Raw genomic sequence first — 22687 nt, forward strand, 5'->3', positions numbered from 1 at the left:
CTTGATGAAAACCAGCTCCAGAGAACTCCGGACCTCAGAGTGGCGTAAACATTCACCTTCCAACAGGACAACGAACCTAAGCACATAACCAAGACAACGCAGGAGTGGTTTATAGACAAGTCTCTATATGTCCTTGAGTGGCCCAGCCAGAGGCCGGACTTGAACCTGATCGAACATCTCTGGAGAGACCTGAGAATAGCTGTGCAGCGACATTCCCCGTCCAACCTGACAGAGCTTGAGAGGATCTGCAGAGAAGAATGGGAAAAACTGCCTGAATACAGGTGTTCCAAGCTTGTAGCATCATATCCAAGACTCAAGGCTGTAATCGCTGCTAAAGGTGCTTCAACAAAGTACTGAGTAAAGGGTCTGAATACTTATGTAAATGTGATATTTCAGTTTTTTTTTTATATATACATTTGCAAACATTTCTAAAAACCTGTTTTTGCTTTGTCATTATGGGGTATTGTGTGTAGATTGAATAGGGATTTTAGAATAAGGCTGTAACGTAACAAAATGTGGAAAAAGTCAAGGGGTCTAAATACTTCCCGAATGCACTGTATATAGCCATTTCAAATAAGTCTCTCTCTCTCGCTCTCTCGCTCTCTTTTTTTTTTTTTTTTATCTCTCGGTGTATTTAGGAGTCCAGCCAAAACCAAATGGAGTTTTTATTTGACTAATTATCCCTGCAGTAGAGGAAATTACCAGCATAAAGCGCCAACAGGGTCAACAGAGACTGTTTGTTTGGGCAGTGACTTAAAGTGATGGAGGTTAGAAAGAGTGTAAGAGGTCAGGGTTATTGAGAGAGAGAGAGCGAGAGAGAGAGTTTGCCTACCTACCTACCTACCTACCTACCTACCTACCTACAGTTGAAGTCAGAAGTTGACATACACTTACTTAGCTTGGAGTCATTAAAACTTGTTTTTTAACCACTCCACAAATTAATTGTTAACCATCCATAGTTTTGGCAAGTCGGTTAGGACATCTACTTTGTGCATGACACAAGTAATTTTTCCAACAATTGTTTACAGACAGATTATTTCACTTATAATTCACAATTCCAGTGGGTCAGAAGTTTACATACACTAAGTTGACTCTGCCTTTAATGCCTTTAAACAGCTTGGAAAATTCAAGAAAATTGTCATGGCTTCTGATTGAATTGGCTGTGTAATTGACATCATTTGAGTCAATTGGAGGTGTACCGGTGGATGTATTTCAAGACCTACCTTCAAACTCAGTGCCTCTTTGCTTGACATCATGGGAAAGTCAGAAGAAATCAGCCAAGACCTCAGAAAAAAAATTGTAGACCTCAACAAGTCTGGTTCATCCTTGGGAGCAATTTCCAAATGCCTGAAGGTACCACGTTCATCTGTACAAACAATAGTACGCAAGTATAAACACCATGGGACCACGCAGCCGTCATACCGCTCAGGAACGAAACGCGTTCTGTCTCCTAGAGATTAATGTACTTTGGTGCGAAGAGTGCAAATCAATCCCAGAACAACAGCAAAAGACCGTGTGAAGATTCTGGAGGAAACAGGTACAAAAGTATATACATCCACAGTAAAACAAGTCCTATATCTACATAACCTGAAAGGTCGCTCAGCAAGGAAGAAGCCACTGCTCCAAAACCGCCATAAAAAAGCCAGACTACAGTTTGCAACTGCACATGGGGACAAAGATTGTACTTTTTGGAGAAATGTTCTCTGGTCTGATGAAACAAAAATAGAACTGTTTGGCCATAACGACCATTGTTATGTTTGGAGGAAAAAGGGAAAGGCTCGCAAGCCGAATAACACCATCCCAACCGTGAAGCACGGGGTTGGCAGCATTATGTTGTGGGGGTGCTTTGCTGCAGGAGGGACTGGTGCACTTCACAAAATAGATGACAAGATGAGGAAGGAAAATTACGTGGATATATTGAAGCAACATCTCAAGACATCAGTCAGGAAGTTAAAGCTTGGTTGCAAATGGGTCTTCCAAATGGACAATGACCCCAAGAATACTTCAAAGTTGTGGCAAAATGCCTTAAGGACAACAAAGTCAAGGTATTGGAGTGGTCATCGCAAGCCCTGACCTCAATCCCATAGAAAATGTGTGGGCAGAACTGAAAAAGTGTGTGCGAGCAAGGAGGCCTACAAACCTGACTCAGTTACACAAGCTCTGGCAGGAGGAATGGGCCAAAATTCACCCAACTTATTGTGGGAAGCCTGTGGAAGGCTACCAGACATGTTTGACCCAAGTTAAACAATTTAAAGGCAATGCTACCAAATACTAATTGAATATATGTAAACTTCTGACCCACTGGGAATGTGATGAAAGAAATAAAAGCTGAAATAAATCATTCTCTCTACTATTACTCTGACATTTCACATTCTTAAAATAAAGTGGTGATCCTAACTGACCTAAAACAGGGAATTTATACTAGGATTAAATGGCAGGAATTGTGAAACTGAGTTTAAATGTATTTGGGTAAGGTGTATGTAAACTTCAGACTTCAACTGTACCTACCTACCTATCTACCTACAAACTTACCTGCCTGCCTGCCTGCCTGCCTGTCTGTCTGTCTGTGTCTGTCTGTCTGTCTGTCATCATTGTGAACTGTTGTTTTGAGGGTGAAATTTCAACCACAGGATTATGTCATCATAAAATCAAGCTTTATTTAAACAGCACATTTCAGACATGGAATGCAACACAATGTGCTTCACAGGAAAAAACAAATAAAAACAATGAAAATAAAAATGGAAATATTTACTACACAACAAACGTAAGAGGATAAAAAACTAAAGAATAACAATAAAACCTGAATGACTAAAAAGCACCCTGAGGAAAAGCAAAGCCAAAAAGGTGTGTTTTAAGATCTCTTTAAAAAAAAGGCCACAGTTTTGGCCCCCCTCAGGTTCCCTGGCAGGCTATTCCAGAGGCTGGTCGCATAGTAACTGCCTCTCCATGCTTTGTGGTCCTAGGCTTTGGGATAGTTAAAAGGCCAGTGCCAGAGGACCTAAGGGACCTACTGGGTACATAACTTAAAAGCACGTCTGACATGTATTGAGGTGCATAATCGTGGAAGGATTTAAAAACCAATAGAATAATCTTAAAATGAATTTTAAAACTCACAGGCAGGCGGTGCAGAGCCCTGGTCTTGGTCAGTACCCATGCTGCAGCATTCTGTATGTTTTGCAGTTGACCAATGGCTTTCAAAAGTTCCCGGAAGTCGTACTACATTCGCCAAAATATGAAGTATACAAGCAATGGACACTATTTCTTCAGAAAATGGGAGTGGCTTCACAATATTTTAGCATATCATTACAGCAGTTGCTTGTATGTACCGGTATGTTATGTTGATTATTCACGTCATTATTAGCTAAGCGGTACTGTTGTTGTGCGTTCTCAATGGATTTTGTTAATGAAGTCGTAAGATGTCTAGCTAGTAATTTGTTAGCCATACTAACAAGCTAGCAAGAAGTTGCGTATCAACAGCATCAACTTCCAGTAGACAGGCGAAGCGCTAGTACACTCAACTGAAAGGATATCGTTTGTTTACAGTATACTAAAATGTACTAATAGTATGTAGTATATACTCATTAAGTATGTAGTATACAGTATGTTAGTATTCAAACACAGCTCTGGTGTTTTATCATTATTGCCTGTGAATTAAAATATGCGGCCAGATTCTCTCTCTGTGCTTTGGCTCCAACAATAAGTATCTCAGTCTTGTCTTGATTTAGCTTAGGAAGTTGTGAGCCATCCAAGTATTTAAAAAACTAACACGTTCTAATAATTTATCCGTGGAGCTAAAATCCTCTGGTGACACAAAAATGTAAAGTTGTGTATCGTCTGCATAGTATTGAAAATCAATGCTGTGCTTTCTGATAAACTGAACAGTACCGCACCCAAAATCGAACCTTGTGGAACCATTTTCTTTGAGTTATGTTCACCAAGGGTGACAAAAAACTATTGACCGGTAAACCAGGTCTTAATCCATTTAAAAACCGGATCGGAGAGGCCAACCCACTTCTCCAGTCTGTCCAGAAGAACATCATGGTCAACAGTGTTGAATGCAGCACTTAAATCCAAAAGTACAAGGACAGAGAGCTGTTTGGCATCTGTGTTGGCTCGAAGATAATTTACCACTTTAACTAAGGCTGTGGTGGGCCCGAAAACCAGAATTGAAAAATAAAAAATAAAAACAGTTGTCACTTTAAAAAAACATTTAGCTGTTTGAAAACCAATTTCTCCAGAATGTTGATTAAGAATGGATGGTTGGAGATTGGCTGGCAACTGTTAAGAGCTGGAGAATCTAGATTAGTTTTCTTCAGAAGGGGGTTTCATCATCGCAGTTTTTAGTGCAGTGCCTGTGAACTTTTCTTCAGAATGGGTTTCATCATAGCAGTTTTTAGTGCAGTGCCTGTGAACAGGGAGGGATAAACAATAGCTTACACTTCTTCAGATATGCAATAAAAACCTGTTTTGAAGAAGGTGGTGGGGATAGGATCGAGAACGCAGGTAGAAGGTTTAAGTTGTGATGTCACTTTCCTGAGCATGTCTATGTCAACCAGGGAAAATAAATCCATGGTGCCTCTGCGTGGTATGTTAGGGCACATATCATCAAACTTCTCATCAGGTCTTGCTTGATTTATACCCAGCCTAATGTTTGTTATGTTTTCTTATGTCGCAAACTCATCAAATTTAGACGTGGAGGAAAGTTCACATAGATTTTCGGGGGTAGGATTTATCAGGCCATCAATGGTCGAGTGATATTAGTGATAAAGTTAGAAAAATAAGCCAGTGTGGCATTTCCAATTGCCTTGTTATATATGCCAAGTTGCTCTCTCAGAATATCATAATGGACCTGCAACTTTGATTCCCCACTCCCACTCTGCCTTTCTGCAATTTCTCTAGAATTGAGTCGTTTCTTCACTCATCCAAAGGGGTATCCGTTTGGATGTGGCCTTTCAACTTTACTGTAGGTATGGCATCAAATGGTTGCCCTTAATTTGCTATTAAAGTTATCAACTAAATCATCACAAGAGGAAGTCAGAATAGGTGATGGAGTATTGTTCTTACACTCAATAAAATCTGTCGCAACTTCAGAGGTAAGATAGCAGTTCTTAATAATGCATTCAGTATTACCCTGTGCTATGGCAACAAGGTAGATAAAAACACACAGTGGTGATCAGATAAAGCAACATCAACAATAGAAGTCCCCTTGGTATTAACCAGGTCCAGAGTATGGCCACGGTTATGGGTGGGCCCAGTAAAACATGTTGGATAAAGTCCATAGAGCTCAAAGGATTCATAAATTCAATGGCCTTGGAGTCGGTCTCTTTGTCAACATTAATATTAAAATCACCCAGCACGATGATTTTTGTCATAGTTCTCAAGGACAACAGACAATAGTTCAGAAGAATCAGTAAAGAAAGTGGGGCGGTGCTTTGGTGGCCTATACAGGGTTATGGCCAGCACTGGTGGCTAATATTTAAACTGTATAGCATGATCCTCAAAAGACCCAAAGTCGCCAAATGAAATGTCCTTACAGCTGAGAGCATTAGTAAAAATAGAGGCTTTAAAAATAGAGGCACCCTTTTCCCCCTTTTTGATAGAGTATGAAAAGCTGTAGTCCAGGGGGAGGCTTCAATAAGAGTGGAACTACAGTTTGAAGACAGCCAGGTTTCAGTGAGAAACATGCAATCAACTTTGTGCTCAGTAATGAGTTCATTTACGAGAAAGGTTTCACTAGTGATTGCTCTAATATTTAAAAGTGCCATATTCAATGAGTGTGGGCCACTCTGCCTTGGGGCGTCTGCCTCAAGGTAACCAATGGAATAACAACCAAATTATTAACGTTACAACCATGCTTTCTGACAGTCTCTAATCTACCAGAATGGTAGGAGATGACCGTTTGTATAAACTCACTAGAAGAGTTAAAGGAACATAAATTAGGTTACTTACAATAACCATAGTGCCATTTCTGCAGGAGTTGATATGGTTTCCAAGTCAACTGTTGACCCTGTCTGTCAGTCTCTAAAACAGTTTGTGATGTTGCTGGAAATAATCGTGGAACCTCTGCGGTTAGGGTGAACCCAGTCTCTTTTAGAAAGTACTGGTTGCTCCCAAAGCAACGTTTTTTCAGGTAGTCTTTTAGGGCAGAGTCGGGTAAACGTTCTGAATCCCTTCGGTAGTATGGGAGGGGGCCAGAGATAATTATTCTCTTCCCTGTGCGAGCGTGGGTCTTTAAAAAAAATGGTAGTCCTCCCTCAGTTCCTCAGATTGCCTAAAACGAAGGTTGTTAAAACCTACGTCGGTGACGATGGTGTCAATTTTGGAGTAGTTGGCCATAACCCTGGGCAGGAAAGAGCTGATGTCATGGTCACAGGCTCCTGGGTGACAGTGGACCTTGGTCGGTCCACAGAAATCTCTCCCCATCGAGCTGCCCACAGTGATGGTGGTTTTAAGGACCAACGCCAGAGATGAGAAGCAGGTACAGATGGGTAACAGGACAGGAACAGCGTCAGCACACGGGTATACAAAGACATACGTGCATTAATGCAGCAGCGGGGAACAGAGATGGGGAACTGACAAATATAGGGGAGGTAATAAACAGGTGATTGAGTCCAGGTGAGTCCAATAATACGCTGATGCGCGTGACGGGGAAAGGCTGCTGTGCGTACTGATGGTGGCAGGAGTGCGTAATGCTGGGGAGCCTGGCGCCAGGAAGGGAGAGCGGGAGCAGGCGTGACAGGTGGTAGTGATGGAATCCGATGGGGAAATGAGCTGCTGAACTGTGGTGGCCGTGGGGGAGGGTGCCACCAGGCGTCCGCTGGCTGTTGGTATACACCCAGGATTCGTGCTGACTGGTAGGTCCGTCTCAAGAGGGGCAAAGCTGCTTGATAGCCGGATCGGATCTTCTCAGATAGATGGGTGGCCAGGTCACCCATGGGCCGTGCAGTTGAGTTTAACATCTGTACATTAGATCAACACCGCCCAAATCATAGACAGCGTTGCATTTAAAAGCGAGATTCGGTTTGCCTGGTTCTATAGCAAGGTCAGTGTACATGTCATTCGTGTTCATCGTGGTAACCACTTATCAACATAGACAAAGCTTGTATAAATGATGTTGAATTTGTATCTTTGAAACAACATCAGATCTTCAACGTTATATCCACTATAAAAAAAAAATTAAGTTGGGCAGCACCGCCTACTGGAGAGTTGCTCTATCTACAGCTATCCATTTGGTCTCCCATCCAGGGTTTTAACCAAGCATTGATCTTTTTTATTTATTTATGATTTATTTCACCTTTGTTTACAACTGCGACCTGGCCAAGATAAAGCAAAGCAGTTCGACAAAAACAACAACACAGAATTACACACGGGATAAACAGACGTACAGTCAATAACACAATAGAAAAATCTATATAAAGTGTGTGCAAATGTAGTAAGATTAGGGAGGTAAGGCAATAAATAGGCCATAGTGGCAATATAATTACAATTTAGCATTGACACTGGAGTGATACATATGCAGATGATGTGCAAGTAACGATACTGGGGTGCAAAAGAGCAAAAAAAGAACAACATGGGGATGAGGTAGTTGGGTGGGCTATTTACAGATGGGCTGTGTACAGGTGCAGTGATCGGTAAGCTGCTCTGACAGCTGATGTTAGTGAGGGAGTTATAAGAGTTATAAGTCTCCAGCTTCAGTGATTTTTGCAATTCGTTCCAGTCATTGGCAGCAGAGAACTGGAAGGAAAGGCGGCCAAAGGAGGTGTTGGCTTTGGGGATGACCAGTGAAATATACCTGCTGGAGCGCGTGCTATGGGTGGGTGTTGCTATGGTGACCAGTGAGCTGAGATAAGGCGGGGCTTTACCTAGCAAAGACTTATAGATGACCTGGAGCCAGTGGGTTTGGGACTGAATATACTCTCCTGCAACCTGCCTCACCCAATGTGGAACGGATCTGCTATTTTTATACTTTAGAACTGGAACCCCCATCAGCAGCTAGCCAGCTAACTAGCTACTAGCTAGTATTCAGTTAGTCACTGCTAGCGGTCTTCACTGTTAACTCGGACAACAGCCAGCCTCAGCTCGGTCAAGACCTGCCAGTCTGCACAGCGCGATATCAACCCAGAGCATATCGGACGGATTTTTCTCTACCACATCGCCGGATTCCTACCGCAAGCTCTGAACCTTTAGACCGGATCATCGCAGCTAGCTAGCTGCAATCCGAGTGGCTACTCCTGGCTAACGTCTCTGTCCCGAAGCAAGCATCAGTTAGCCTTGAGCTAGCCTCGAGCTAGGCCCATTGGGGCGACAGGTAGCCTAGTGGTTAGAGTATTGGGCCAGTAACCAAAAGGTTGCTAGATTGAATCCCCGAGCTGGCAAGGTAAAAATCTGTCGTTCTGCCCCTGAAAAAGGCAGTTAACCCACTGTTCCTAGGCCGTCAATGTAAATAAGAATTTGTTCTTAACTGACTTGCCAAGTTAAATAAAGGTTAAATATGTCACGCCCTGGCCTTAGTATTCTTTGTTTTCTTTATTATTTTAGTTAGGTCAGGGTGTGACATGGGGAATGTTTGTGTTTTGTCTCGTTTTGGGTGGTTATATGGAAAAGGGGGGTGTTGGGTTTAGTGTATGGGTTTGTGTTGAGTGAATGTTTCTAGGTATGTCTATGGTTGAGTGAATGTTTCTAGGTATGTCTATGGTTGCCTGAGTGGTTCTCAATCAGAGACAGATGTCTTTCATTTGTCTCTGATTGGGAGCCATATTTTAGGCAGCCATAGGCATCATGTTTTGGTTGGGTCATTGTCTAGGTCTGTGTCTGGGTTACATGTTTGCATTTTGTTCGGTTATGTTGTAGTTTTTGTCGCACTGCTTTGTTTTATCTTGGCCAGGTCGCAGTTGTAAATGAGAACTTGTTCTCAACTGGCCTCCCTGGTTAAATAAAGGTGAAATAAAAAATAAAACAATATAAAATAATCTCCTTTTGAATGTTGATATTTGTCTGCATTGTCAACCAAACACAATTTCATATTCATTTTGTAATAGCCTAAAGTTAATCTTACAAGCAAATGTAACCGTATTTGTTCAACCTTAAAATGAGTAACACATCTATGGTCACAATCTGAGGTCACTGTTACTAAATGTCTTTCTTATGTAATCATAGAAAGCGTGCATGTTCAAGACAGCATGTAAAGGTCGCAGGTCTGTGGGGATCTTCACAACTGCTGTAATAATCTGCACAGAATCTCAAACCACAAATTAGTGTTAAGTGCCTTGTTTAAAGGGCAAAGGTTTTACCTTGTCGGCTCGGGTAGTCAAACCAGCAACCTTTCGGTTAGCGCAATCCAGGACATTTGATTGTGCTATTAGATGAAGCACAGTGATAACTCATTAGGTTTATGTATAAATACAAAATATCTGACGTTGTATTCCCATTTGAACTTTGTTGTGCTTTTTAAATGGTTGAACGTGGGTGAATGACGGTTGAAACCTCATTGATCAAAGTCTCAACCAAATATTACCCAAATGTCCATGTTGAAATGACATGGTGTTCCCAGTGAATGAGTATGTGTAAGTGTCAGTGTGTGTGCACGTGCTTGCGTGCATGTCTCAGATCTCCCAAAGGTAGCCGCCCTGCCTGAGGAGAGCAGAGATAATCTGTTCAGGGAAAGAGAGAGAGGGAGAGAGAGAGGGAGAGAGAGTAGTCCCAGGCTCTGAGTACAGTACTCCCAGGCAGCTCGCAGCCCACACTAAAACACAGTACCACACAGGAAGCCGGGTGGCGCCAGCCAACAGGGGCTATATGAAATCAAGAGGGTAATGGAGTAACCTCCCATCAAGCTTCCCATCTCTCTTCTTTCCCACAGCACACAGAATGGACACTCACAGAGGATATCATGTTCACCTTAATTATTTCCTGTTCACCTTAATTATTTTCCCTGAATATGCCCTTAACATACATGTTATTAAACAATTTTCAGAAAGACTCATATTCCAAAAGTGTCACTGCTTTAGTTGCATTCTCTGCTACTAAATCCCTACTCACTCAAGATATCCTCACGATGAATCAACCCTGGCGCAAGAGGGATTTGGTGAGTGAGGCATGTTTTTGGCACTCGTACTGTGTGAGACGTATCGGAGCAGGTGGAGGGATCAGGGTGCACAACTGTTTCCAAATGGACGGAGTTAGTAAGGCTAGTGTTGGCACAGGCACTGGATTACAGTACGCTCTTAGGGGGAAAAAAAGGTGCTATCTAGAACCTAAAGGGGTTCTTTTGCTTTCCCCATAGGCAAACCCTTTGAAGAACCCTTTATGGTTCCAAGTAGAACCCTTTTGGGTTCCATCTTGAACCCTTTCCACAGAGGGTTGATCATTTGAGTCAGCTGTGTAGTGCTAGGGCAAAAAACAAAACGTGCACCCCTGGGAGGCCCCAGGACCGAGTTTGGGAAACCCTGACCAATATAGTGCACTACTTTACAACAGGATGCGGCCTATCAAATATAACATGGTCCTCGGTGGGTCTATGTGAGGAAGATTTGCAGTATCAGGGGAAAGTTGAGTAATGCAGTACTGATTTGAGCAGCACGTGGGACTAGACAAGCATTTTTCAGTATGAAAGTGTGTAAAGAAGACGGCAACAAGTGTCCGCGGAATACCATCAAAATCCAATGTTCCGTGACATATCTAGTCTAACTGAAGAGAGGGAGAGAGAGAAAGAGAGGGAGAGAAAAAGGGGAGAGAATAATAGAGGGATAATAATAATAGAGAGAGCGAGAGAGAGAGAGAGAGAGAGAAGCTGGGTAAATAGTGGACAGAACACGTGTTGAGTTATTTTTGACCCAGCTAGTTGGGTCACTTAGTTGGGTTATTGATCTATGCTCTACCGGGTCAGATCAGAAGACTGGAGGCGCGGCTTGGTAGGATTGTGGCTTTCAGATAGTTATTTTTGGCCACATGTGAGAGTAAATGTCATTCCGGTTAATCTGTTCTGTTGTATTGTCAACACATGTTAAGGTTAAGCACTGACACTTTCGTAGCTTAATGAGTCTTACACAATTTGAGTTCCTCAAGTGCCTATGCGTATCCCAATGTTGGGATAGTTACCACTTTGTTATGGTATTTAAATAATAATGTCATTCATTTTAGATACAAATATGTAATGCGCAAAAATATTGAAGGGAAATTAAATTTTGCAGTGCACAAACATAACATAGCATGAGCTGCCGCACACCCAGATACAGTTATTTAGTGTAGAGGTACTGACTAATGGCGAATAAACAGTAAGCTATAAAAACAAAGAGAGTCGCACACTCCATATGTATAAACTCCCAGTTATTTATTGGGTAAAACACCAATGTTTCGGCATCCCTGTGCCTTCTTCAGGGTGAACATAACGTGATGAACAGGAACGACATTTACTCTCTCCTGAAAATAGCCTATGGATTACATTTTTAAAAACCCGTCTGCTGGATCAACCCAGCATGAAAGTGAATAAAAACCCAACTGATGGTTAAATTAACCCGTGTTTGGGTAATCCAAAGGTGTGGCCTATTGCGGCGTGGCTTTCAGATAGTTATTGTAGGCCACCCGTGAGAGTCAATGTCATTCATGTTCATCGTGTTAAATTTGTACACTGCAAATTTCAATGTTCCTTCAATATTTTTGCACATGAGATATTTTCATATACAATTTACAATTATGATCCAGAGGAGGAATGGGAGAAGGTCATGTGGTCTGATGAGGCAAAAATAGAGCTTTTTGGTCTGAACTCCACCTGCCGTGTTTGGAGGAAGAAGAAGGATGAGTACAACCCCAAGAACACCATCCCAACCATGAAGCATGGAGGTGGAAACATCATTCTTTGGGGATGCTTTTCTGCAAAGGGGACAGGACGACTGCACCGTATTGAGGGGAGGATGGATGGGGCCATGTATCGCGAGATCTTGGCCAACAACCTCCTTCCCTCAGCAAGAGCATTGAAGATGGGTCGTGGCTGGGTCTTCCAGCATGACAACGACCTGAAACACACAGCCAGGGCAACTAAGGAGTGGCTCCGTAAGAAGCATCTCAAGGTCCTGGAGTGGCCTAGCCAGTCTCCAGACCTGAACCCAATAGAAAATCTTTGGAGGGAGCTGAAAGTCCGTATTGCCTAGCGACAGCCCCGAAACCTGACGGTTCTGGAGAAGGTCTGTATGGAGGAGTGGGCATAAAATCCCTGCTGCAGTGTGTGCAAACCTGGTCAAGAACTACAGGAAACGTATGATCTCTGTAATTGCAAACAAAGGTTTCTGTACCAAATATTAAGTTCTGCTTTTCTGATGTATCAAATACTTATGTCATGCAATAAAATGCAAAGGAATTACATAAAAATCATACAATGTGATTTTCTGGATTTTTGTTTTAGATTCCGTCTCTCACAGTTGAAGTGTACCTATGATAAAAATGACAGACCTCTACATGCTTTGTAAGTAGGAAAACCTGCAAAATCGGCAGTATATCAAATACTTGTTCTCCCCACTGTACATAGGCATTTAAGGAACTCCTACTCTTGTGCTAGCCTTATTAAAGCTACAAAAGTGTCAGGGCTCAACCTTAACATGTGTTGACAACACAACAGAACAGATTAACTGGAATTACATGTGCTCACAGGTGGCCAAAAATAACTATCTGAAACCCACACCCCTACTAAACCACGCCTCCAGTCTTCTGATCTGACCCAAATGGATCATAGCTCAAAAAGCCTACATCAACAACCCAACTTAAAGAAAACAGTGGGTTGTTTGTGACCCAACTGGCTGAGTCAAAATAAACCAATGTGTGTTCTGTTCAATATTTACCCAAATGGTGTTGTTTTAACCCAGCATTGTTTTGTGTGTGCACGCAGACAACAACATAAATGGTGCATAAACTGCCAGCAGTCATGTCGGTGTCCAGTCCATGTGTGCAATCTTCAATACGACAGCACGTCCTCAAACAGACCACACCTAAAAAGACATCTTAACCACAACTATTCTCTTCGCAGCGCACTAACTTTTGACTCGGGGCCCATAAGGCTCTGGTCGAAAGTAGTGCACTACATAGGGAATAGGGTGCCATTTGGGAATCAACCGTAGTGTGAAGGAAGACCGAAATTCACTGCCTTAAGACAGACCGCGTGAAACAAACATCACGGAAACCATGTAAGAACATTCCAGATCCAGGGGGAAAAGCGATGTCTTAGTTGAAGCTTGGGCCAAATGCCCACAGTCTTTGGCGAGCAGGATAATGTAAATGTAGCTGTCCTACCTCTTGAATATGCCTGATGTGTCAGTGTCATTACCAGTTGGAAATTGGTGTGTTTCTAAAGTCAATGAAAAGATGTTAACAAAAAATACGAAACGGCAATGTGGTTGTGTGTCCTGTTTTTTTGCACTCACACCTGCATTTGTTTTTTTCTTCCTGGCACGGATTCTGCTGATAGCAGCTATTTCGAAGAAGGGCAACGACTTGCAATGACTGTCATACGCAATATTTTTTCCCTACTAAACTTAGTTGACGCATTGACTGCAAATCGCTCTAGATTAGAGCGTCAGACAAATGAATACAATTGAAAAGTAATTGTTCTGTATGTACTGTATAGTCTAACCACACACAAACACACACACACACACACACACACACACACACACACACACACACAGCTATCGTATTCTATGCTCTAGCCTAGAGTCTCACCTCCATCCCAGGTGTCTCGGTGCGTCTCTGTACCGTTCTGGGTTAATACTACTGAGGCGTCGTCTGGCACCGTGCTGTCACCATCAGGCTCCTCCTCCACTATGTGTAGCTTGTCCTCATCGTCAGAGTCTGACTGGCCCTCCACAACATTGTTGTAATTTGTTACTGTGGAGACACAGAGAGAAGAGAAAGAGGACGGTCAATGAATAAGTAAGTAAAGAGGTAAGTCTCAGCCAGAACAGCCCATAGAGCAGGAGCTCCTGTTCCTGTAGTGAGGTAGCTTGATGTACAAGTACACCCCCTGGACAGGACGCTAAATCAATAAGAGATAGAGGGAAATAATCTGGTAGTCGAAGTGCCTGTGGCTTACAGTTCAGTGGGTCACTGTTGCATTGTTGTTGCAGAAATGTAACATACTATTATAACGGCTTAGTAGAAAGATAAGAGAATTACTAGGCTTACATGTAGGTGCGTTGGAATTGTTACGTGGGAAAAACAGATATAAAAGGTTTGGAAAACGTAATGGAAAATGCTAAAATCATTCCAAATACAACAAATAAAGAGTAACCTTTGTCCTCTAACCTTTGCTCTCTACGACATGTTGAAAGTTGAAATGATCCATAATAACATTGCTAGCTATCTTGAATGTCATTTTCTCAAGTGATGAACCCTGAGACCTCTGTTCCAGTGTTTACACAGCCCCATTGACAAATAAAGGCGAGAGAAATAGAGAGGGAGAGAGAGACCCATTGACAGATAAAAGAGAGAGAAATAGAGGGAGAAAGAGAGAGACCCATTGACAGATAAGAGAGGAGAAGAACGTGTTGATTTGATGCAGAGCAGCAGCGCCTTTAAATAAGCTAGGCTGTGTATGCTAAGAATATGTGTGCTAATGCTGCATCCCAAATGGCACACTATTCCCTACATAGTGTACTACTTTTGACCAGAGCCCTATGGGCCCTGGTCAAAAGTAGGGCACTATATAGGGAATGGGGCACCATGTGGGGGACAGCCTATGCCTCCTCCTCCCCTTTAGTCCAGACATATTTCCTTCTGGGCTGATTCAGTGTTTTCTGCCGGGCAGGCAGACGATCATGCCATCATGACCAGACAAGTCGACGACAATCTGGATCGATGTGGAGGGTGGGTGTGTTGGTGACCGTGTGTGTGTGTGTGTGTGTAGAGTTACGACATGCCACTAACCACAGAGTAATGAAGAAGCGCTGTGACTGCAGCACCTGTCACCTGTGAACAAACAACCACTTCTTAGCCCTCCTTAAACAACCTCCTCATCGCTCCCAACACACACACACACACACACACACACACACACACACACACACACACACACACACACACACACACACACACACACACACACACACACACACACACACACACACACACACACACACACACACACACCCTCCTGCATTTTCAAATGGGTCTCGTTGCTCACTCCAGCACCATGCAAACATCTTTCCTCCCTCCCGCCTCCCTCCTCCCCGTAGTCATCTTCACCCACCTCCCTGTGCACCCATACAGGAGCAGTTCATTCAAGCAGTGTGGACGGGCAATTTTTCACACAGTCCCCCCATTAAAACAAAGTGCCTACAGATAAAATCAGTGACTGCAGCCATGTGAAATACATTTGCTCTCTCCAGGGTGATAAGCAAGTGATTATTTTTCCTCCTGGCTGCAGTTTGTCCTTTTCAGATGAACTCTCCGGGAGAAATGGCTCTGGGATGATATGATGTGTTGGGCAGCCGGGCGGGAACAATAATGTCTGGTTCCAACCTGAAATGAGTGATGAGAAGTGCCATACCGATACATCATCAGCCATAGATTGGAAAGTACATCTGACAAGCCAGATTCAACACGTAGCCTAGGCTAGAATCGTTGTGAAATGAACCCGAAAATGACGGCCGATGTTCTGTGGTCAGAGGCGATAGTACGGCGTGCTGCTGGTTTTTAACCATTCATCTGCGCAGTCTGTTTTGTTCTCAAGAGAGGCAGTAGTAAGACAGACAGATGGCAGCCCCCGGGGCATCTAAGTCTTATCTGCATGTTATCACCACGCTACACTCACAGTGTTTAGATAACAGCCAGTCGTCACAGCTTGCCACTAAATCAATTTCCCATCTCCTCCTATGGCCGTGTGTAATTAGACCTGCATACACACCTGGCTGAGACAAGGCATGCACAGGGTGAGTATGACTGTGTGCAGCTGGTGGGATGGTGTGGGGTAGGGAGGGGTGGGCTGGGGTGGACATAGGCAATCACGGGTGCAGCCACAGCCGCAGCTGGGGGGCTAGTGGGGGGGATGTAGCGACACAGAGAGACTCTAATTCTATTTGCTCATACTAGAGGCTCCTATGACAGAGGCACAGCCTGCTACTGATGATGTGAGGCAGGGTGTGGCATCATTCCCTTGTCTTTGTGTGGAAGCTGGCAGAGCAGGGCCATGATGATATGATAGCAGAGGAGAGAAGTTTGAGTAGTAGGCCAGTGGTCAAGATGGAGAGCAATGCCTCAGCCAGTGATGTATTTCAGTATGGTACTGCTGATGAAATTGAGGTTATTAAAAAATATATATATATGTTTACCTTTATTTAACTAGGCAAGTCAGTTAAGAACAAATTCTTATTTACAATGGCCGACCGCGGCCAAAACCTAACCCGGACCGCACTGGGCCAATTGTGCGCCGCCCTGTGGGACTCCCAATCACGGCCGGTTGTGATACAGCCTGGAATCGAACCAGTGTCTGTAGTGATGAGATGCAGTGCCTCAGACCGCTGCGCCACTCAGGAGACTTCATTATCAATACAATAGCAAGTGTGAAAAACGATACACCCTTTTCAATCAACCATATTGTCACAAGCCATAGATGGGTAGTTTTTTTTAGCAACAATACCAACGTGTGCACAACTATGGGGTTGGCTTAGATTATGTGTCAAACTTATTCCACGGAGGGCCGAGTGTCTGCGGGTTTTCGCTCCTCCCTTGTACTTGACTGAGGAATTAAGGTCACTAATTAGTAAATCACTTCCCTCACCTAGTTGTCTAGGTCTTAATTGAATGGTTAAAAAAACAAAAACCTGCAGACACTAGGACCTCCATGGAATGAGTTTGACACCCCTGTCTTAGATTGCTGACAACATGTAAACCATCGAGGTCACCAGACCCGGGCTTTAGCCCCAAATTATATTCTCTCCGTCCCGAGGCTTTTTCCACTGCTGGGATGGTTTAAAACAAGCAATGCAACACTGCATTACACACTGCAATTAATGCTCCTAAACATGAGCCCTTGCCTGCCATGCCTTTTTAGTGCTGCCTAATAACAGCATTTCTGTGTACGGTGGCACTTTAGAAGGCAGAGTCAACGGGGTTTTCCAAAGTCTTTTCTTATTTGTCCAAAGAAATTATAATCCGGCGCGCTGGTGACTGTTCATTCTCTGAGGGAGAGAGCGCAAAGATGAGAAGGAGAACCCGAGGTAAACTTTGTTAGGTTGCTGTTACTATAGCACATTTTGTTAGCCCATGATGATGTCATTCAGAGTTATTGACCTCGTAAGCCAGGTTCGAGTAATTTACATTTAAACATGTCGACTCAAAAGCTTCACTGAGGGACTACCTAGTCTAGCTAGCAGTGCTGCTTCATTAGCAACCTAGCACATTTTATGCGCAGGGTTTTGACAGGAAAGGGAAAGAGGGATCCCTAGACAGTTGTACAACTGAATGCCTTCAACTGAAATGTGTCTTCCGCATTTAACCCAACCCCTCTGAATCAGAGAGGTGCGGTGCAGAACGACAGATTTTTACTTTGTCAGTACAGTTATTGATTAGCTATGTGGACACTGAATACAACTGCTGGAGCTCTGCATCACCACCCGAAAAAGTATAACTAACTAACCAATTACTGTCTAATCAAGTACTGTCCAAATATGCTAAAATTACTAAGAAAGATAGCTAGCTAACTTAAGGCTAACATGACAGTAGCTAGGTTTGGTAACGTCAGCTCAATTAGCAAGCTAAAATTAAGGTTATCTGTTGAAAAAACAAAGCTGGCTATACAGAATTGAAGATGTAGCTCAGCAAACACAGAGGCGGTTGTTGTATTTGCAGGAGTAAGTGAATATATCGTGTGTGTGTGTTTACAATACAATTATTTAGCATCTAGCTATATAGATGGGTTGGCTGACAACGTCATGAAAACGATGTATGCGCTTCCATGGGGCATAAATATTTGAGTTGTTCTTGCCATAATATTGTCTTGGTCTTTTACCAAATAGGGCTATCTTCTATATACCACCCCTACCTTGTCACAACACAACTTATTGGCTCTAACGCATGAAGAAGGAAAGATATTCCACAAATTAACATTTAACAGGGCACACCTGTTAATTGAAATGCATTGCACGCCTCATGAAGCTGGTTGAGAGAATGCCAAGTGCACAAAGCTGTCATCAAGGCAAAGGGTGGCTACTTCGAAGAATCTCAAATCTAAAATATATTTAAGTTTGTTTAACACTTTTTTGGTTACTACATGATTCCATATGTGTTATTTCATAGTTTTGATGTCTTCACTATTATTTTGAATTTAAAAAAAAAACTGGAATGAGTAGGTGTGTCCAAACTTTTGACTGGTACTGTACATACTAACACCCTTGGGAAAGAGTGAAGTCATAGACAGGTTTGCACCTACAGTTTGTTAAATTTTTTATCTTTATGGATGGATTAATATCCTAGTACTGTGTAATATAACTCGCAAACATTGTGAATAATTAGTTGGAGAAAGGATTGCATGCTGGTATGTACATGTGTGTCAAATTGTGAAGTGTTGTTACGACAGGGGTGTTGGAGGGGGTGTATTTATTTTTGTGTAATTAATTAGGTAGAAATATTGTCCTGTAGCTAATTGACCTTGGAATCTGTGATCTATTACCCCAAATATGATAAAATCGGGATTTTCAAGCGGGATTGTACATATTATCTGCAAAAGCTGTCACCCCCCCACTCTACAGTTACAATTCAAGCCTACTGCTAATGTGAGTTTATACAGTTCAAACATAACCCAAAAGGAAGTCAACCTAAAATCCCAATCCTGCTATATTACATGGAACTAGAAAAATGCTTTGTGCAAAACATTCATTAGTGGTGTTGGCTGCCGCCATTTTGATTATTTTGAAACTGCACAGTGAGCGCAGCATGACAAGCTCACATTAGTTAGCAGTAATGTCACCAACATCAACAAGAGGCTTTTGCTATTGCCAATCAAATATTGGACATGGTTTAGGAAAACATTGCAACAAAATTATAAATACTTTCCCCAACTATTTTTCTTCATGGAAAATTAAGATGTAGTTATGCACTTGTAATTTGTACTTGCTAACAGATTAAAATAAATAAATATTGAAATAAATATTTACTGACCCCGATCCATTGAATTAATATTAAGAAGTGTTAATTATTAGGCGTCAGGAGAGCACGGCGCATGGATGAAAGGCAGTGAGATATGCAACATAGCGTTATGTTTCTGCAAAATGTTCACTGCTAGCGTGCGAGGCCAAGAGAGCGGGGCGCTTCATTTTGGTCACGCAGAGATAAAGTCCCCCCCTTCCGGAGTTAGCCGCAGGTCTTCGGGGCTGAGACCCGGATGTTCTGAATGGCTAGTGACGTCCCTGATGTAAACTATATTTGGTCTCCAAATGTTTATTGAAAACATAAATACATTTGCACAATGAGCACTTGTTTCTACACCTGCATTACTAGCTGTTTGGGGTTTTAGGCTGGGTTTCTGTACAGCACTTCGAGATATTAGCTGATGTACGAAGGGCTATATAAAATAAACTTGATTGATTGATTGTTGTCTCTCAAATACAATGTCACAGTTGTTGGTTAGCTAGCTAGCGAATTTGAGCCACATCAGCATTGACATAAAATCAGCCAAAACAAGACATGGTATCAAGATAAAAGACAAAACTAGCTAAAACGAGCCACCTATGATTCCCCAAATTGTTGCTAGCGATCTGACCATCATAACAAAGCACGGCTTCTGCCCCGATCGATGCGCGCTCATCATTTTCGTGACGTTGTCAGCCAACCCCTCTATAGGACTCTAGCCAAAGTAGATCACTATAGGAATAAGGTGCCATTTGGCACACGCGTCACCCACTCAGCTCTTTACAGAATAGATGAGACGCCACTTTGTGTGTGACGACCTGAAAGAGCATGAATCATGAATTCAAAGTTAGAAAGCTATTTATACTTACCTGGGTCACCTTTCATCTTTTTTTAAGACATAGCCTACCTATTAAATGTAGCTTGTTTTCTGACGACTTCTGTGAAAGAATACTATCAAATCTACCAATGACTGCTTAGTAACATTGTGAGCCTATTTTTTATTGACTATGTCCCAAATGGCACCGTATTCCCTATGTAGTGCACTACCTTTGACCAAGGCCCTAAGGGCTCTTGTCAAAAGTAGTGCACTACATAGGGAATAGGGTGTCATCTTTTCCTCCTGTCCAATGCAGCATCCACTTCAATATACAGTACTGTACATCATCCTGGTTTAAAGTGACATTCCTAGTCTTCTGAAAACCATACTGTACTTCCTGATTCCCTGGCGTGGCTCTACAGGCTCCCAGGCTTGTGAAATAGGCTAGCAGCACATAAACTGAGTCACGGAGTCACTGCCCTACTAGTCCCCATACACATCTCCGTCCCACATGTCAACCTATTCCCTATATAGTACACTACTGTTGATCAGAGCCCTATGGGGCCAGGTCAAAAGTAGTGCACTATATAGGGTGCCATTTGGGATGCAGCCAGTATGCCTATCAACCTGTGTAACCAATTTAAGTCTATTACTCTATATTTGGCAAATGAGCACGCATCAGGAGGAGGTCAAATTAGACAAACTCATTTGAAAGCAGCGTGTCCATTTCTGGGAAGAAATAATAGCTAGGTCTATTGCGGAGGTGCTGGTGCCCAAGGAGGTGTAGGCTACTTGACAGACTGTCAGAGTAGTCTACTCACAGAGGACACATCTCAAATGGTACTCATTTCCCTATATGGTGCCCTACTTTTGACCAGGGCCCATAGGGCCCCATAGGGCGCTGGTCAGAATTAGTGCACTATGTAGGGAATAGGGTGCCATTTGAGACGTATCCAGATGGTGCTAACACCGCCTTTAATGAGTGGTCATATAAATCAGTATAGATAGGGGGCAGCACAGAGCAGGTTTAGCAACAGACAAAACAATACAAAAGCTGCTACATACACACACACACTGCTAGTTATTTATTGAGCAGCAGCTTCTCCTGGTATTGTGTGTGTGTGTGTGTGCGTTTGTATGTGTGTGTGTGTGTCTTTCTGGAAGTAGTACACTACATAGGAAAGAGCGTGCTACATAGCAAGAGACAAGTACATTCCTGCATTCACACGGACACAGCCTGTCTGTTCGATTGAGCTGTTAACATAAAACAGGGAGGCCCAGCAACAACGTAGGAGTCCTCTGTAGCCACGTCACAGCAGAATCCGCTGTCAAACAGACTTTGCATGTTCTCTGGCCGCTCTGACATAAACTGCCGAAGCAAACAGCAAGAAAAAGGTCAACAGTGGAATCATCTAGGAGATATGAAGAACATACCGGTTGCTATGTTTCAAAGCACTCTCAGTATAAAGACTTGCACAGACAGACACACACACACTTGCAAACATACACACTCACACACTGTGACAGCTGGGGTCCTTAGGTACATTGAATCAGTTCCTCCCACAGGTTGGAGTTGGACCTGTGTTGCCCCTGGCTTGAAACTCTATCACATAGATTTTCATTATTCTCCACTCTCGTTTCTGGCATTTGTGTGCTAGCTGAGTGGGTTCTGAGAGAGACAGAGTGACTGAATGGATGCAGCAGAACCGTAAGCCCTCTGGGTCTTCTGCTCTGTGACGAAGCATCATAGGTGACATCAACTACACACAGCACAGACCACTTCCTTCTCCTCCCACCTTAGTGTGTGTGTGACTTGTTCAAGTGTGTGTGTGTGTGTGTGTGTGTGTGTGTGTGTGTGTGTGTGTGTGCTTTACACTATTTGCTTACATTATATACACATCTGAATTTTCTACAGTATAGGCTTTGTGTATACGTCTTACAGTAGTGTATATAGGCTGTACGTGTGATATGTGTGTGTGTCTGTGTGTGGGATATGTGTAATTCCTGCGATAAATTGTGAAACTTACTTCACGTCATTATGCTCTGGGTCAGTTTCAAAGAAGGAAGGAAAGGGGGTCAGCACAGTTTTTCCTAATCTCTTATTCTTGGCAGAGCAGCCTTAGCTGTGAGACACGCACGCACGCACGCAGCACACACACACACACACACACACACACACACACACACACACACACACACACACACACACACACACACACACACACACACACACACACACCTGTGCTATTTCTGTCTGCTCCAGTCCCTCCCCTCAGCCCTGCACCAGCCCAGGGGGAGGCTCTTACCAAACACAGACGTGCCACGGCCACAGGGAGGCCATTTTTGTCACCCAAATGGCACCCTATTCCTTATATAGCGCACTACTTCTGACCAGGGCCCGTAGGGAACAGGGTGCCATTTGGGACGCACCCCAAATCATCCTCTAATATTCCAGTCAAACGAGGCTCCGGGAGGAAACTCGTGGAAAACCTTGGCTGTATTCACCAGGCACCAAACGCAAGGAGGGACTACGTGAACTCGTCGTCGTTTTCCGTTGCAAATAGTTTAGTACTGTGTACTAACGAATACGACCCAGAGCTAAACACATACAGTCGTGGCCTGATCACTCCCTCTCCAATCACCTCACAAACATGTTTACATAATACCACAGAATTTATTTAGGCTACGTCAGTATTTCTCTGAGCCCGGTGTATAAACACAGGAAGGCTACATCAGTGTTACACACACACTGTATAAACA

The 22687-nt window shown here is 43.1% G+C and overlaps 1 protein-coding gene across 4 annotated transcripts in view; it reads right to left on the reverse strand.

Moving 5' to 3' along the window:
• LOC129824451 (zinc finger E-box-binding homeobox 1-like) overlaps window positions 1-22687 on the reverse strand; it is a 97871-nt gene that overhangs the window by 37522 nt on the left and 37662 nt on the right. For all 4 annotated transcript variants that reach the window (XM_055884131.1, XM_055884130.1, XM_055884129.1 and 1 more), the window contains exon 2: window positions 13708-13872. In XM_055884131.1, coding sequence (XP_055740106.1) covers window positions 13708-13872 — 165 coding nt within the window. The remainder of the gene's footprint in view (window positions 1-13707; window positions 13873-22687) is intronic.

This window comes from Salvelinus fontinalis, chromosome 26 (assembly GCF_029448725.1).
Source record: "Salvelinus fontinalis isolate EN_2023a chromosome 26, ASM2944872v1, whole genome shotgun sequence".
Lineage (NCBI taxonomy): Eukaryota > Metazoa > Chordata > Actinopteri > Salmoniformes > Salmonidae > Salvelinus > Salvelinus fontinalis.